The sequence below is a fragment of the Ursus maritimus genome, unplaced genomic scaffold (genome assembly GCF_017311325.1).
Source record: "Ursus maritimus isolate PB19 unplaced genomic scaffold, ASM1731132v1 scaffold_16, whole genome shotgun sequence".
Taxonomy (NCBI): domain Eukaryota; kingdom Metazoa; phylum Chordata; class Mammalia; order Carnivora; family Ursidae; genus Ursus; species Ursus maritimus.
In genome coordinates, this window is record NW_024424008.1 from 1682174 (window position 1) to 1695600 (window position 13427).

General features: G+C 40.3%; 2 protein-coding genes across 2 annotated transcripts; both read left to right on the forward strand.

Annotated features, from left to right (window-relative positions):
* The first annotated feature begins 3841 nt into the window (after positions 1–3841).
* LOC103680042 (olfactory receptor 52D1-like) lies at positions 3842–4792 on the forward strand. The gene has a single exon (XM_008709569.1). It carries the CDS (start codon positions 3842–3844, stop codon positions 4790–4792), a length of 951 nt encoding a protein of 316 aa, XP_008707791.1.
* A 7250-nt stretch (positions 4793–12042) lies between these two features.
* LOC103680100 (olfactory receptor 52E4-like) lies at positions 12043–13020 on the forward strand. Its single transcript, XM_008709638.2, has one exon. The coding sequence runs from the start codon at positions 12043–12045 to the stop codon at positions 13018–13020; it is 978 nt and encodes a 325-aa protein (XP_008707860.2).
* Positions 13021–13427: the final 407 nt, after the last annotated feature.

Consider the following 13427-nt stretch of genomic DNA (forward strand, 5'->3'; position numbering starts at 1 on the left):
TTCCTCATAGTGCCCCCACAAAGCCTAGGGGATCAGCAAACTCATTTGATTTCCACCCTCACCAGGGTCCAAGTACAGCTGGCACCCTTTCCATCAAGTTGTCTAATTCTTTCCAGTAATTTCACATGCAGGAAACTTAGAAGCTCACCAAACCAGGAATCTCTGCTCCAGTACCTCCAGGTTCTATTGTCTTTTCCGGGGCAAAACCAGATGACTGTCTTATTGAACAGCCTAATAGAAGTTCTTCCTTTAACTCAAATAAGATACACATTTTTCTTCATCTTTATCGTCTCTTAGTGGCAGCACAGAACATGCTCGTTCCTGTTGTACTGAAGGATCCCAAGTATCACAATTGTTTCTTGGTCCCAAAGGGAGATTAATGAGGGGAACTCAATGACATTATCATATTGATGGGATTAGGATCATTGAGGAGCAATTTTATCCCCGATCTTGTGAGAGTCCACCAAACCCAGCTGACTGAGAAGTGGTCTTGGATATCTCTGAAGATCTTAATTTACAAGTGGATGAAATCACAGTACCTTCACCCTTGGATTACAGACTCAAGAAAAGCCAATATGTCTTTCAACTTGAGGAACTGAAAGACGTTTCTTCTTCTGAGAGGCAAGTACACAGTTAGACCAATGCACTCTGAGATTGCAAAAGTGTGAGAAATATCTGTATTATAATACATGTTTATTAAATTACAGAAACTGTATTATGTTTTACATGATTTTTCTCAAGTCCCTGACAACCTTATGAAGTAAGAATTATCATCTGAATTTTATATTAGGAAACCGAGAACAGAAGGGAATAAGACAATTAGCAAGTCACTGCAATCAGGCCAGATTTTGAACCCAGGCAGTCTGAATTTAGACTCTGACCTCTTATTTTCCAGACCACATAAAGAAGGTGACAATCCTAGGAAGTGAGTTGCACAAGAGATGTTTGAAGCATTTGAGGAAGACTCACATTTGGAGACTAAGTTTTATTTCCTTTGTGAAGCTTTCTCTGAATAAGAACTGACTTATGTATCTTTTCTTCATTGCATACATGAACATAACATTTCCACATGTATATTGGAGATGACTTGATTAATTATGTCTCCACATTAGCAAGACTAATGTGTCGTGGAACATGCGTATTCTTACTATTTAGTATATACAGAACACCTGGAAGAGTCTGGTACATAGTAGACTATCAATAATGTGCTTTTTGACAAAGTAATAAAATGAAAGAGCAATTTTAGAAAAGATATTAACTTCATAAAATTGAAAACCCAAGACACTGAAGAGGCATGAATAGTGCTTGTCTGATGTGGATTATTTGCAGATATTGGTTTAAGGAAAGAAGAAATACTCTCAGACTCAGAGGGTCTGAAATTGAACATGGGTGCCTCAAGAAAGCATAGACTGTCTGCCATTAGAGTATAGGCAACTTCCAGGTGACCACTTTTCAGGATATCACATTTGGGAGCCAAGCACCATAAAATTATTGAACTATACATGCTTTGTAATTTATTTCCTAAATAGATGAAAGATTATATTTCATTAATTTAACTATTGTTTAAAAACCACAGGTATTCCCTGGATAGAAGTAAATAATATTTATACTTTCCAAGATGGACATTGAAATATTTATAGTCACTTGCTGTTATAACTCGATTATTGGATTTTTAAGGACATAAAAAAATTATAATAGAATTGTAGTAAATTCCATTTTATGGTTAAAAAGTTAAGCAAAATAATAATTTCACTAGTAATTAAAACTTGTAATAATATTATAACCTATGTGATTTGTAGCTATAGGAATTCTTAGTATGAAGTAATAAACTTGCAGTAGCATATGAGAAATGCATATTGCAATTAATAAAACAAATAAAATTAGTTGGTCTTTTAATAATACAGTTGGACATGAATATGGGATTGAAGGAAGGCTATTCTTTTTAATTATTATAGAATTTTTTTATCTTATTTTACTTCTTTCCACATTCTAAAATTCTTTCAAGGGGAGGACAATTGGATGAACTTAATGTTAATGTCCCTTCTAAAAGAGATAGTCTTTGAGTCCCAAACACTGGACTTCAGGAAGGTAGGAAAAATGACTCTGACTTCACCTACAAGGATCTCTCAAGGCACAGTGGCTCAAGGGAAAGATGCCTCTCTTACTCTTTTCTGCTTGGCTATTTTCATAATCTCAATCCATAGCCCAGTCACTGCCAAAACCCTTCCCTGATTTAATTCACGTGTGAGCCCCTGGTCTCTGACTTTCTACTTCCCTTCCCATGGCATGCTGCACTTGAAGACTTTGGGGACCACATGCCTGTGAGGCTCCTGGCCTGACCAGTCATATCAGGGCTTATACAAAACAGATTAAGGCAGATTTGTTTTACAATTCAACTAAATCATATGGCCAATCAAGAAAACAAAGTTATTATAGATGTAGATTAGATTAGACTACAAATGTATTGAAGAGCTAAATAGGAGCACACCTGGAGTATATTGAGTGAAAAGAACATGATGGGGATCATAGATCTGGTGAGAAAAGATCTTGTCTGATCCAAAGAAACACCATTTTTCAACTGTGGTCACTTACAAAAGTCTGTTAAAAAATTCATTTGCTGTGTTCCATCTTTTGTCCATTTACCTGTTAAATGTTATTTTTTGGTCTTATGTATATAAGGCATTAATGCCAGTTGTAGAAAAAAATGTGACTCACATTTGATAGTGTAATGGGGCAAGAGACATACACATCATCAGAAAGCAGTTTATATTTCCTAAGGGAGGTATGCTGAAGATGGGTATGTCTGTCTCACCACAGCAGCAGGAATCATAGAAGGGCTCCATAGAGGGGGACATAATTATGTGGGTTTTGAATGACTATTAAATAGCAGTCTGCCGGGTGACCAATGGGAATAGCTATTCTGTGCCCTCAAAAAGCAGCATATGAAAAAGCATGCAGATGTGATAAAGCATGCTTTTGGACATTTCAAAACACTTGGATATGGCTGGAACACGAAGTACGTGGTGGAGTGGGATGGTAAACAATCTGAGATAGGCGGGCAAGAGTGAAAGCAAGAAGAGCTTTGCAAGCCATATCAAGATCCTAGCAGGAAATGGAGCTCACAGCTACATTAGGAACATTCGGGGCAGTGTAATACAGAAACCATTCTCAAAGATGTGGGTAAGGGTAGGGAAGCCACAAGTGCTTGTGAAGTTCCTGGATTAGTGACAACAGGCACTGTTATCCTCCCTTGGACTGAAGGGAAAAGAGGAGGACACCGTTACAAGAAGAAGCCAAAGCCAGAGGATATTTACAGAGAGATAAAGCCAGCTTGCAGCAACCCTGTGGGGGAGGGAGCTGAAGGAATAAATCCCTCACCTGCCTTTAATCCTCTGTTGGTGTTTCCTATTGTCAAATCCAATCAGAAGTGAGAGAGCAGGGAATCTCCGGTTGTAGTCCAGCGTCCAAGGACCCAGGTCATGATGGGAAGTGGTGGAAGGTAGGTCAGAGGAGGGTAATACAAGGGATTCTGAGCAGCATACACTAAGAAAGTTTATATTTGTGTTATTGTTGATGAATTTCACATGATAGAATATTTCTTTAGCTATGTAAAGTCTTCACTGGAAGATGGAAATCCTAGAAGTAGTCATATTGGTTACAAAGCTATTTTAATACCCTAGGCAAGAAATGAGGAACGCATGAATTGGAGTAGAATTGGTGGGCATGAAAGAGAAGCAAGAAACTGAATGATTATGTGGGAGGAATAAATGACATTTAGGACGATTCATCTCATTTTCTAACCACTTTCAGGGAGATAAAGCTGTGTGTTCTCTTCATTATTATGTTTTCTGCATCAGTCACCAATGACACTGCCTTCCATCCTTCCACATTTATTCTACTTGGAATCCCTGGGATGCAAGACCAGCACATGTGGGCTGCCATCCCCTTCTGCTCCATGTATATCCTTGCTCTCGTTGGCAATGGCACCATCCTCTCCATCATCATGACAGACAGAACTCTGCATGAGCCAATGTACCTCTTCCTGTGCCTACTTTCTATCACTGACCTGATTCTCTGTTCTACCACCTTGCCCAAAATGCTAACAATCTTCTGGCTTAAGTCCCACATAATTTCCTACCATGGCTGTCTCACACAGATGTTCTTTGTTCACACTGTTTTTGCCACGGAGTCGGCTATTCTACTGGCCATGGCTTTTGACCGCTATGTGGCTATCTGCCGTCCGCTTCACTATACATCCATCCTCAATGCCACAGTGATTGGGAAGATTGGTCTGGCATGTGTGGTCCGTGGCCTCCTCTTTGTTTTCCCCTTTGTCATCCTCATCAAACGCTTACCCTTCTGTGGCCATCATATCATCCCCCACACCTACTGTGAGCACATGGGCATTGCCAAGCTGGCTTGTGCCAGCATCAAGCCCAACACCATTTATGGTCTCACTGTGGCACTTGCAGTCACTGGCATGGATGTGGTCCTCATCGCCGCCTCCTATGGCCTGATCCTGCGGGCTGTGCTGTGCCTGCCCTCCAAAGATGCCCAATTCCGAGCATTTAGCACTTGTGGAGCCCACATCTGTGTGATTCTTGTTTTCTATGTACCTGCCTTTTTTTCTTTTTTCACCCACCGCTTCGGCCAACAAGTCCCTCCTCATGTCCACATTGTACTTGCAAATCTCTATCTCCTTGTGCCCCCTGTTCTCAACCCCCTGGTCTATGGCATTAATACCAAACAGATCCGCCTGAGAATATTAGGCTTTTTTATGGGAAGGAGGTAGCTGGACTCTCGGCATACCCCAAGGACCGATGGGAACAGTTGTAACTAATCTGGCACCTTGCTTGGACTAGAGGTTTCTGTTTCTGCTAATTCTGATAAGCCAGTATCATGTATTATCTGAAACTTTTTGAACTATTTAGAACAACATTTATACCTGCTAAATCTACAGAATACTATTTTCCTGTGAGGCTATTATGTGGCTCGTTAATAGACCTGTAGGTTTTGAATCTTTGTAGGAAAACACCAGGAGGCACTATAGTAGTACTTTTAACCGTAAGAGCCAGCAAGTTACTCTATGTTCAGAAAACCCAGTGCTGGACATTGTCCACAATAGCTAAATCATGGAAGGAGCCAAGATGTCCTTCAACAGATGACTGGATTAAGAAGTTGTGGTCCATATATATATAATGGAATATTACTCAGCCATCAAAAAGAACGATTTCTCAACATTTGTTGCAACATGGACGGCACTGGAGGAGATAATGCTAAGTGAAATAAGTCAAGCAGAGAAAGACAATTATCATATGATTTCTCTCATCTATGGAACATAAGAACTAGGGAGATCGGTAGGGGAAGAAAGGGATAAAGAAAGAGGGGGTAATCAGAAGGGGGAATGAAGCATGAGAGACTATGGAGTATGAGAAACAAACTGAGGGCTTCAGAGGGGTGGGGGTGGGGGAATAGGATAGGCTGGTGATGGGTAGTAAGGAGGGCACATATTGCATGGTGCACTGGGCGTTATACACAACTAATGAATCATGGAACTTTACATCAAAAACCAGGGATGTACTGTATGGTGACTAACATAATATAATAAAAAAATATTATTATAAAAGAAAACCCAGTGCTGGAAAGAGGAAAAGTGATCAGAAAAGATCTACTCCTTTATAACTTCAAGAAATTGAGAATAACACACACACATTGATTGATTGACTGCCAGCATTTTCTTAGACCAAGAGTGCAGTAAGAGTGTCAACCCTAGATGAGAGATGGGCTGAGGCAGCCCAGGATCCTCTGGATCTGGCATTAGATTTAGACAGATGGAGATGACTGCTAAGTGACTCTTTGTAAGAAGTCTGGAAGCACAAGTATCCACGGGAAAGCCATAACTCAAGTTTCTCAAGGAATTGCTTCAAAAAATGACACTTTGTAGGTAATATATTCACTTAATTTCTGATGATCTTTGCATTTTTCTCTGATATTCTCTCAGCAATGAACTTTACATTTACATGTAAATGATTTTTATGGGCCACTGTGGAGGTAGTCTGACCTTTTGTTTGCCTCATTTAGTCAACATTTTGGGCATATACAAATTCCCGGGACACAGAGTTTCCTGCTAATGCTAGCCAGGATAGCCCAGGCTAGTCAGAGCTGACAAGTAGCTCTCTCCAAACAGCTGGCCTTTAGCCCAGGCTTACCTTCCACAGGAGCTGGGGTGTTTGTTTGTGCATACCTTGAAAGGGATGAAGGCAAGTAACCAGTCTACCCTCATACACAATACATCAGTCTTCTCCAGAGCCACTTTGTCCCCGTATATTGTCTTTGTCCAGAAATTCTCCATCTTCTAAGGCATTGTGCCACTTTTCAACTTCAGTATCCATATCTTTCTTTTTCTAAGGTCTGAGATTCAACTTACAAAGACTTGAAATAATTTCTACTGTGATGTTTGAAGCCTAAGGGTCATATAAGCAGAGATAAAAAATATTTTTTATTGTGCTATTATAAAATATATCACATAAAATTCACCTTTCAAACCAGTATGTTGTATAACCATCAGCACTATGTATTTCCAAATATTTTGTCACCACAAATAGAAACTTTACAACCGTTAAGCAATAACTCCCCATTCCTACCTCTACCCAGTCTTTGGACCTCTCTAATCTACTAACAAAAACAACAGCAATAGCAAAAACGGGGCTTTTGCAAGAACTTTAGAAAGACTGTTTATTTATTTACACTTTCAGTTGAACATTCATTCAGAAGTATATGTTGAAGATCAACCATGTAATGGGTACAATAGGCATTGAATTTCACAGGTGAAGAAGACACAGTGTGTGGCTTGAGGAAATTTACACTCTAGGGAGAGAGGAAGCAAAGTAATACAACAGAATAAGGGATTTGCAGTGACAAGGTGTAAAAGACACTATTAAAGAGGAACATACGACGTTAAGATAATTCTATTTTTTTCTTACAATGAAATAACCATTAATTTATGATCCATCCTAATACTAGGCCCTCTTTCCATTGGACTGAGGTAAAAAGGTACGACCTGTCTGTATCTTGGTTTTAATCTTATCATGGTTCCCATGCCAAATAACTAAGCCATCTCTATAAAAAAATTTACCAAAAAGTAATTGTAATAAGGTGCTTCCTATATTTTGGGAAAAGGACAATTAAGTAACTGTGATAACTATCTCCTGGTTGAAAATTATTAAAACCAATTCAAGACTGGTAAAATACACTGAACTAAGATAATATGGAAGATTAATAATAAAATTAATAAAAGAGAAGATCTCAAGAATTAACCTTGGTTTATTTTCTTGTCTAGAGGCTGGACACTCTGTGTCATCATCTGATAATCAGAAAATTTGGGGTGAGCTTTGCCCTCCAAGGGTTGTCTGCTTCTGGAGGATTCTTCCAATATGTGGATTCCTTAATAATTTTCATTAGAAAAGGGACAGTGTTAGCTGGAAACACGTATTCAAGGATCAGTTCCTTGGGGCTTCACTGCTGTGCTGGTTATTTATGGTACCTGAGAAGTCTTCTCTAGTGAGGACCAGAGTAATCTTTTTTTGACGATGTTTCCAAAATATCCTATCTCTTCTTTTAAGATTGTATGGTAGAGGGTAAATAGGTGGCTGGTATGGGAAGGTACTCCTTATCTGTTGGTTACAATCCTAAATAGCTACAGTCAGTTTATCATCTTAACTAGTGTTACCAAAATGGAAGAGAATGGAATTCCCAACTGATACATAACACACAATTAACTTTTAAAGATTTTTAATCTGTGACTACCCTTTTAGTATCACATAAGCATCCTATTAGTAAGAATGAATTATGGACAGTAAAGATATTAACAAATGTTCAAGGTTCTTGTTTATTCCATGATGTATGTTACTAATACATTCTTTGTATCTTTAAATATAAAAATGAATGTTTTATCTAATCTAAAAAGTAAACAGTCATCAAAAAGTTTATCTTAATATGGGTAATGAGAGAGCTCTCACAATAGAATTAAAATTTGGAGAATGCAAATCATAAAAGACTCTTAACTAAAGGGAACAAACTGAGGGTTGCTGGAGCGGAGGTGGGGGGGATGGGGTAACTGATGATGGGCATTAAGGAGGGCACTTGCCGTGATGAGTACTGGGTGTTATATGCAACCGATGAATCACTCAATTCTACCCCTGATACTAATAATACACTATACGGGAACTAAATTAAATACAAATTTAAAAAATTTAAAAAAAGAGAATGCAAAACAAACCTAATTATTTCTATTAGGCTTTTATAAAAGTATGCAAGCAACCAGAAGCTTCACACTTCAACACTTCCAGAAAACAACTCTCAACCATCTGAGTAATAAGGAAAATGCAATGAAAACCACTTAAAAACACACCATTCAGATTGACAAAATTAAAACAAAAATCAAATAACACTAAGAATTAGTGATGATATAAAGAAATAGGAGCATTTATTCATTGCTAGTGGGATACTAACCATGAATCAACCACTTCCTGGATCAATTTATAATATTTAGTAAAATTAGAGCTATGCATATCCTATAACCCAGAAACTTCACAAATGCAAGCCCTAGAGGCACAACACACAGTGAATAAGGTAAACTTACATAAGAATGTTAACAACATTAGAATGATAATAATTGTTAACCAACTAAATGTTTATCAACGAATATTGAATTATATGGATTTTCTTCATTCAAATAAATCTACGAATTATATGTGGTATTGTTGAAAACAGACCTCCATGCTTCAGAGCCAAAATATAACACAAAGACAGAGTTTGGGGTAAAGAGGATAATAGCTTTATTGCTTTGCTGGGCAAAGGACACTACAACAGGCCATGACCTTCAAGAAACTGTAAGTCTGCATAGAGGAAAGGGCTAGGGAATTTCACAGGGAAATGCAGGACCTAGCTGGTTTTGAAAGGGATCCTTTACTTGCTGTCAGCCCCCCTTTGTCGTGTCTAATGATGATACAACTCATCTCTGAAGGGGAAGGGAAATAAGTACCACAGGAACCAGCTACACAGGCAAATCTTACAATGTTTGTAACATTTTCTTCTTAATCTACATTGGGGATATATGATATATTCTACGTTATTCTTTATAACCTTTGTGTATCCAAAATACATTAAAATAAAGAACTTAGACATTAGTAGACATGAAAATATCCTGAGTGATGTGACATACTAAGATTTATTTATTTCTATATAATTATATTATCTATTGTCTATCTTTTCCCCACTGTGTTTAGATATTGTCTGTATGTGGACTTGGGCGTTTCTATTGATGCTATTTTGTTGAAGTAAGCTTTTTCTGTACCATAGCCTCATTGTTTGCAACACTTTACAATAAAATTTAATTTCTAGAAGGGTAATATCCCCTCTGTTATATCACTATTATTTTCAGATATTTGTTCTTCCATTTGAATTTCAGAATTTTCTAAGAAGAATGAATCATTGAAATTTGTTTAGATTGGCTCTGATTTATGAATTCATCGAAGAAGAAGGCATAGCCTTCAAATATAGTTGTGCTTCTGGTTTTTATGAATGCAAGAAAACAAACCACGTAAGATCTCACAAACAGGGACACAGAATTTGTTCATATTTAAAGAATTTATTTATGGGCTTATTCATTCCCTTATTCATTTATTTGACTCCTATTATCTGCCCGCTATGTGACAAACGTGATGCTATTTAGGGTACAGTATTTGGGGAGAGATCAGACCAGAACTATTCTCCCTGAGTAGTGTGACTATTCAAAGAGCAAGTTTCAAACTTGCGACTGAGAGGTCACAGATTCTGGGCAATACTACGGCACTTGAGAGAACATTGGAGAAAGAAGCTAAAAGAAAAGATTCTTTAGAAATTGTATGCAGGGAGTTCTCAGGATCATGAATGTAAAACTGAGACAGAAAGGCTAAGAGAAAAGGAGTCTTGCTGGTTCCTCCCTGTCATTATTATCCATCAGGCTCTGTCTGAGGCAGAGAGAAAAGAAGGACTGAGGCCAGGATTTTGGCATGGTACTAGAACCAGCTTCCTATAGGGGAAGCTGTGCAGATGTGTCTATGAGCAGATGCGTACCTGATTGCCTATTTTGTTGGTGATTCTTTCTGTTGATATATAGATTGTGTCAGGCCCTTCATCTGCTACTCCTTCCCTCGGCCATTGCTTCCCTCCTGCTGACACCTGACTCAGAACAGACTCTCTACAGGTCCTGTTTGTAAACAGAACTTGCATTACATCATGATTTAGAATCTGGCCCTCTGAGTCCCATTCCTGAAATGACTTTGCATGATTTTGACAGTGTTGGGTGTTGGTTTGTGCATTCTGCACTGGACAGGGCAGAATTTTTTTTTTTTAAGATTTTATTTATTTATTTGACAGAGACAGCCAGCGAGAGAGGGAACACAAGCAGGGGGTATGGGAGAGGAAGAAGCAGGCTCCCAGCAGAGAAGCCTGACGTGGGGCTCCATCCCAGAACGCTGGGATCACGCCCTTAGCCGAAGACAGACGCTTAACGACCGCGCCACCCAGGCGCCCCGGCAGAATTTTTTTGACAAACTTTCTTCTTCTGAACTAATAAAAAGAAATAGGGCCACATCTGGCCCCAAAATTGAGGGGATGTTGGAAGATGAGAGGTGGGATTGCAGAATATACCTTGGTGGGGGGGGGGGGGGGGAGAGAATGTCTAGGGTAAGACATTGGCCAGGGAAACAAGATAAAGTATCTGGAGGATGCTAAGGATAGATGGAACTAGATCTGCTAATAGCATTTTATCAGGGTCCCAACAACAGGGGCTGTACCTCTGATGCCTTCAGGAGCATGACTACCCCAGCCAAAGAGTAAGGCCCTACTGGGCTCCCACACCTACACAATTTGGGAAAGAGGCTTTGGGGATGCAAGCTTCCAGGCCCTAATCTGGTTCCAGATTCAGCTTTAACGTCACCCTCTCTCTAGAAGCTCGTCCATGACGGCCAGAGACTGCAACATGCCCAGAACCCCTAGGGTCAACCAGCCCCATCTCCTTGAGAGCTCAGGGAAACCTCCAGGGTCAAATTTGCACATAATAGCAGTGGCACCTCGTTGTGTGTATTTGGGGAAGGAGGGAGTGGCAAAGAGGTAATTCTGGACACCTGGGGGGCCTTTCCTTAGGTGACTTAAAGGGCCATACCAGGATTTCTGGGTGCCCAAGAGTGAGGAGTGGGGACATGCAGGGCCCTGAGTGTGCGGTCCAGGAGCCATATGGTTGCGCATGTACATACAGCTACAGACAGCTGTCCACACTCAGACACACACGTGTGAAGAAGTTTTCCAGGCCCAGCTTCCCACACTCTGACTCACATTCAGGTGAGTGTATCCTGGTGAGGTGAGGGTCCTAGTCTCAACTGCCCAGAATCCTGTCATCTGCTCTATTTGGTCCTCATTGAACAGTTGTCATCAAGGGTCCCTCCAAGTCCCTTATGAGCTGCAAATGTGTATCCTTCAAGGTTTGGTGAACAATTCTGTTGTAAACATTTAACCTATCGTATTTCTGAAAAGCTCTTTTGCTGACCTATTTCATCTTCTGTTTACTGAGAGTGGTATTGAATATTCTGTCATTATTCAATTTATAACTATCCATTTTTGACTCATAGCCTTCAAGTTCCGTTCTTAAAGAGGATACCCATTGAAATATTCACATATTAGTTATAAACGTAAAGACATGTTCTATTTGTGAACAATGATTAAGAGCATCGTTAATAAAAATATTACAAATGAATATATTCTGTTTGATATTAATGTTGTAAGATCACATTACTATTACTGGACTACCACAGTATGTTATATACTGAGGCATATAATATTCGACTATGATATGTGATATATATCACCCTGATTTCAGAACAAGTTTTGTGTATCTTAATGTTCCCCCCTTTTGTTTTCTACTTTGAAACCCATGATTCTTTTCAGTTTGAGGCTCATGAAGGTTTTTATTGTTCTTCTCAGGAACTGCACCAGGGTGTCCCCATGACTGCTTGCAATGCCTCTCTGGGTCATCCTCCTTTCCTCATTCTCCAAGGCATTCCTGGGATGGAGGACAAACACAGATGGATCTCTATCCCCTTCTCTTCCATGTACTTCGTCACCATCCTTGGGAACTGCACCATCATCTTCATCATCTGCACAGAGCGCTCCCTGCATAAGCCCATGTTCCTTCTCCTCTGCATGTTGGCCCTCACAGACCTGGGCATGTCCACTACCACCATTCCCAAGGTGCTGTGCATCTTCTGGTTTGGCCAAAATGAGATCAGCTTTGTGGGCTGCCTGGTCCAGCTGTTCTTCATCCACTCCATATCTGCCTTGCAGTCTGCCATCCTGATGACCATGGCCTTTGACCGCTATGTGGCCATCTGCGAGCCCCTACGCTATGCCACCATCCTTTCCAATAGTCGCATTGGGCTCATCGGCATACTGAGTGTAGTGAGAGCCATCCTTTTCATTCTGCCCATGCCTGTCCTTCTCCAGAAGATGCCTTTTCATGCAAATCGTGTCATCCCGACCACCTATTGTGAGCACATGGCTGTGGTGAAGATGGTGTGTGTGGATACCACAGTCAACCGGATATATGGTCTGGTGGTGGCCTTGTTGGTTGTCAGTCTAGACATCTCAGCCATTGCCTCCTCTTATGTGCTTATCATCCGGGCTGTCCTGCGACTTTCTTCGAAGGAAGCCCACCACAAAGCAGTGAACACCTGCACCGCACACATCTGTGTCATGCTTATCTCTTATACTCCCTCACTGTTCTCTTTCCTCACTCACCGCTTTGGTAGGGGAATTCCACCGCATGTGCACACCATTCTTGGAAACCTCTACTTCCTTGTACCTCCAACGCTCAATCCTATTATTTATGCGGTGAAAACCAAGGAGTTTCGGGACAAACTGACCAAATATGGCTGCTGGACGAAGGAGCCCATGACCGTTGCCCGTGGTCAGAAGCCTGTCTGATCAACCAGCTCTGGTGGGTGAGGTGGACGAGGAAAACATGCTAAGTGGAGGCAATTTCTGGGCAAATTGGCTAGTGGCGGAAATGTGTCAGACTGTCAGATTGACTGCCGAAATCCTGCACAGAGAGGAGAAGGGACAGGAGATCTTGTCCAGTAACTCCAAAGGAAAAGTATCATCTCTTTTGAAATGAAAGTAATGATATAGTCTCTCCACAGTTGACATGGTAGTTGACCAAATAATGTGTTTCTAAAGCACTTTGGACAAAAATACACCCTGGGTGCCTGTGAAATAAGGTGGAATGTGTCCTATCCAGGCAACATAAAGCAAATAAGGACTTGCCCGCCAACTTGCATGCAGTACCAAGGTGTGCTGGCTGTGAGTGTGCGTTTGTAGTTGGGTGTTTAAGG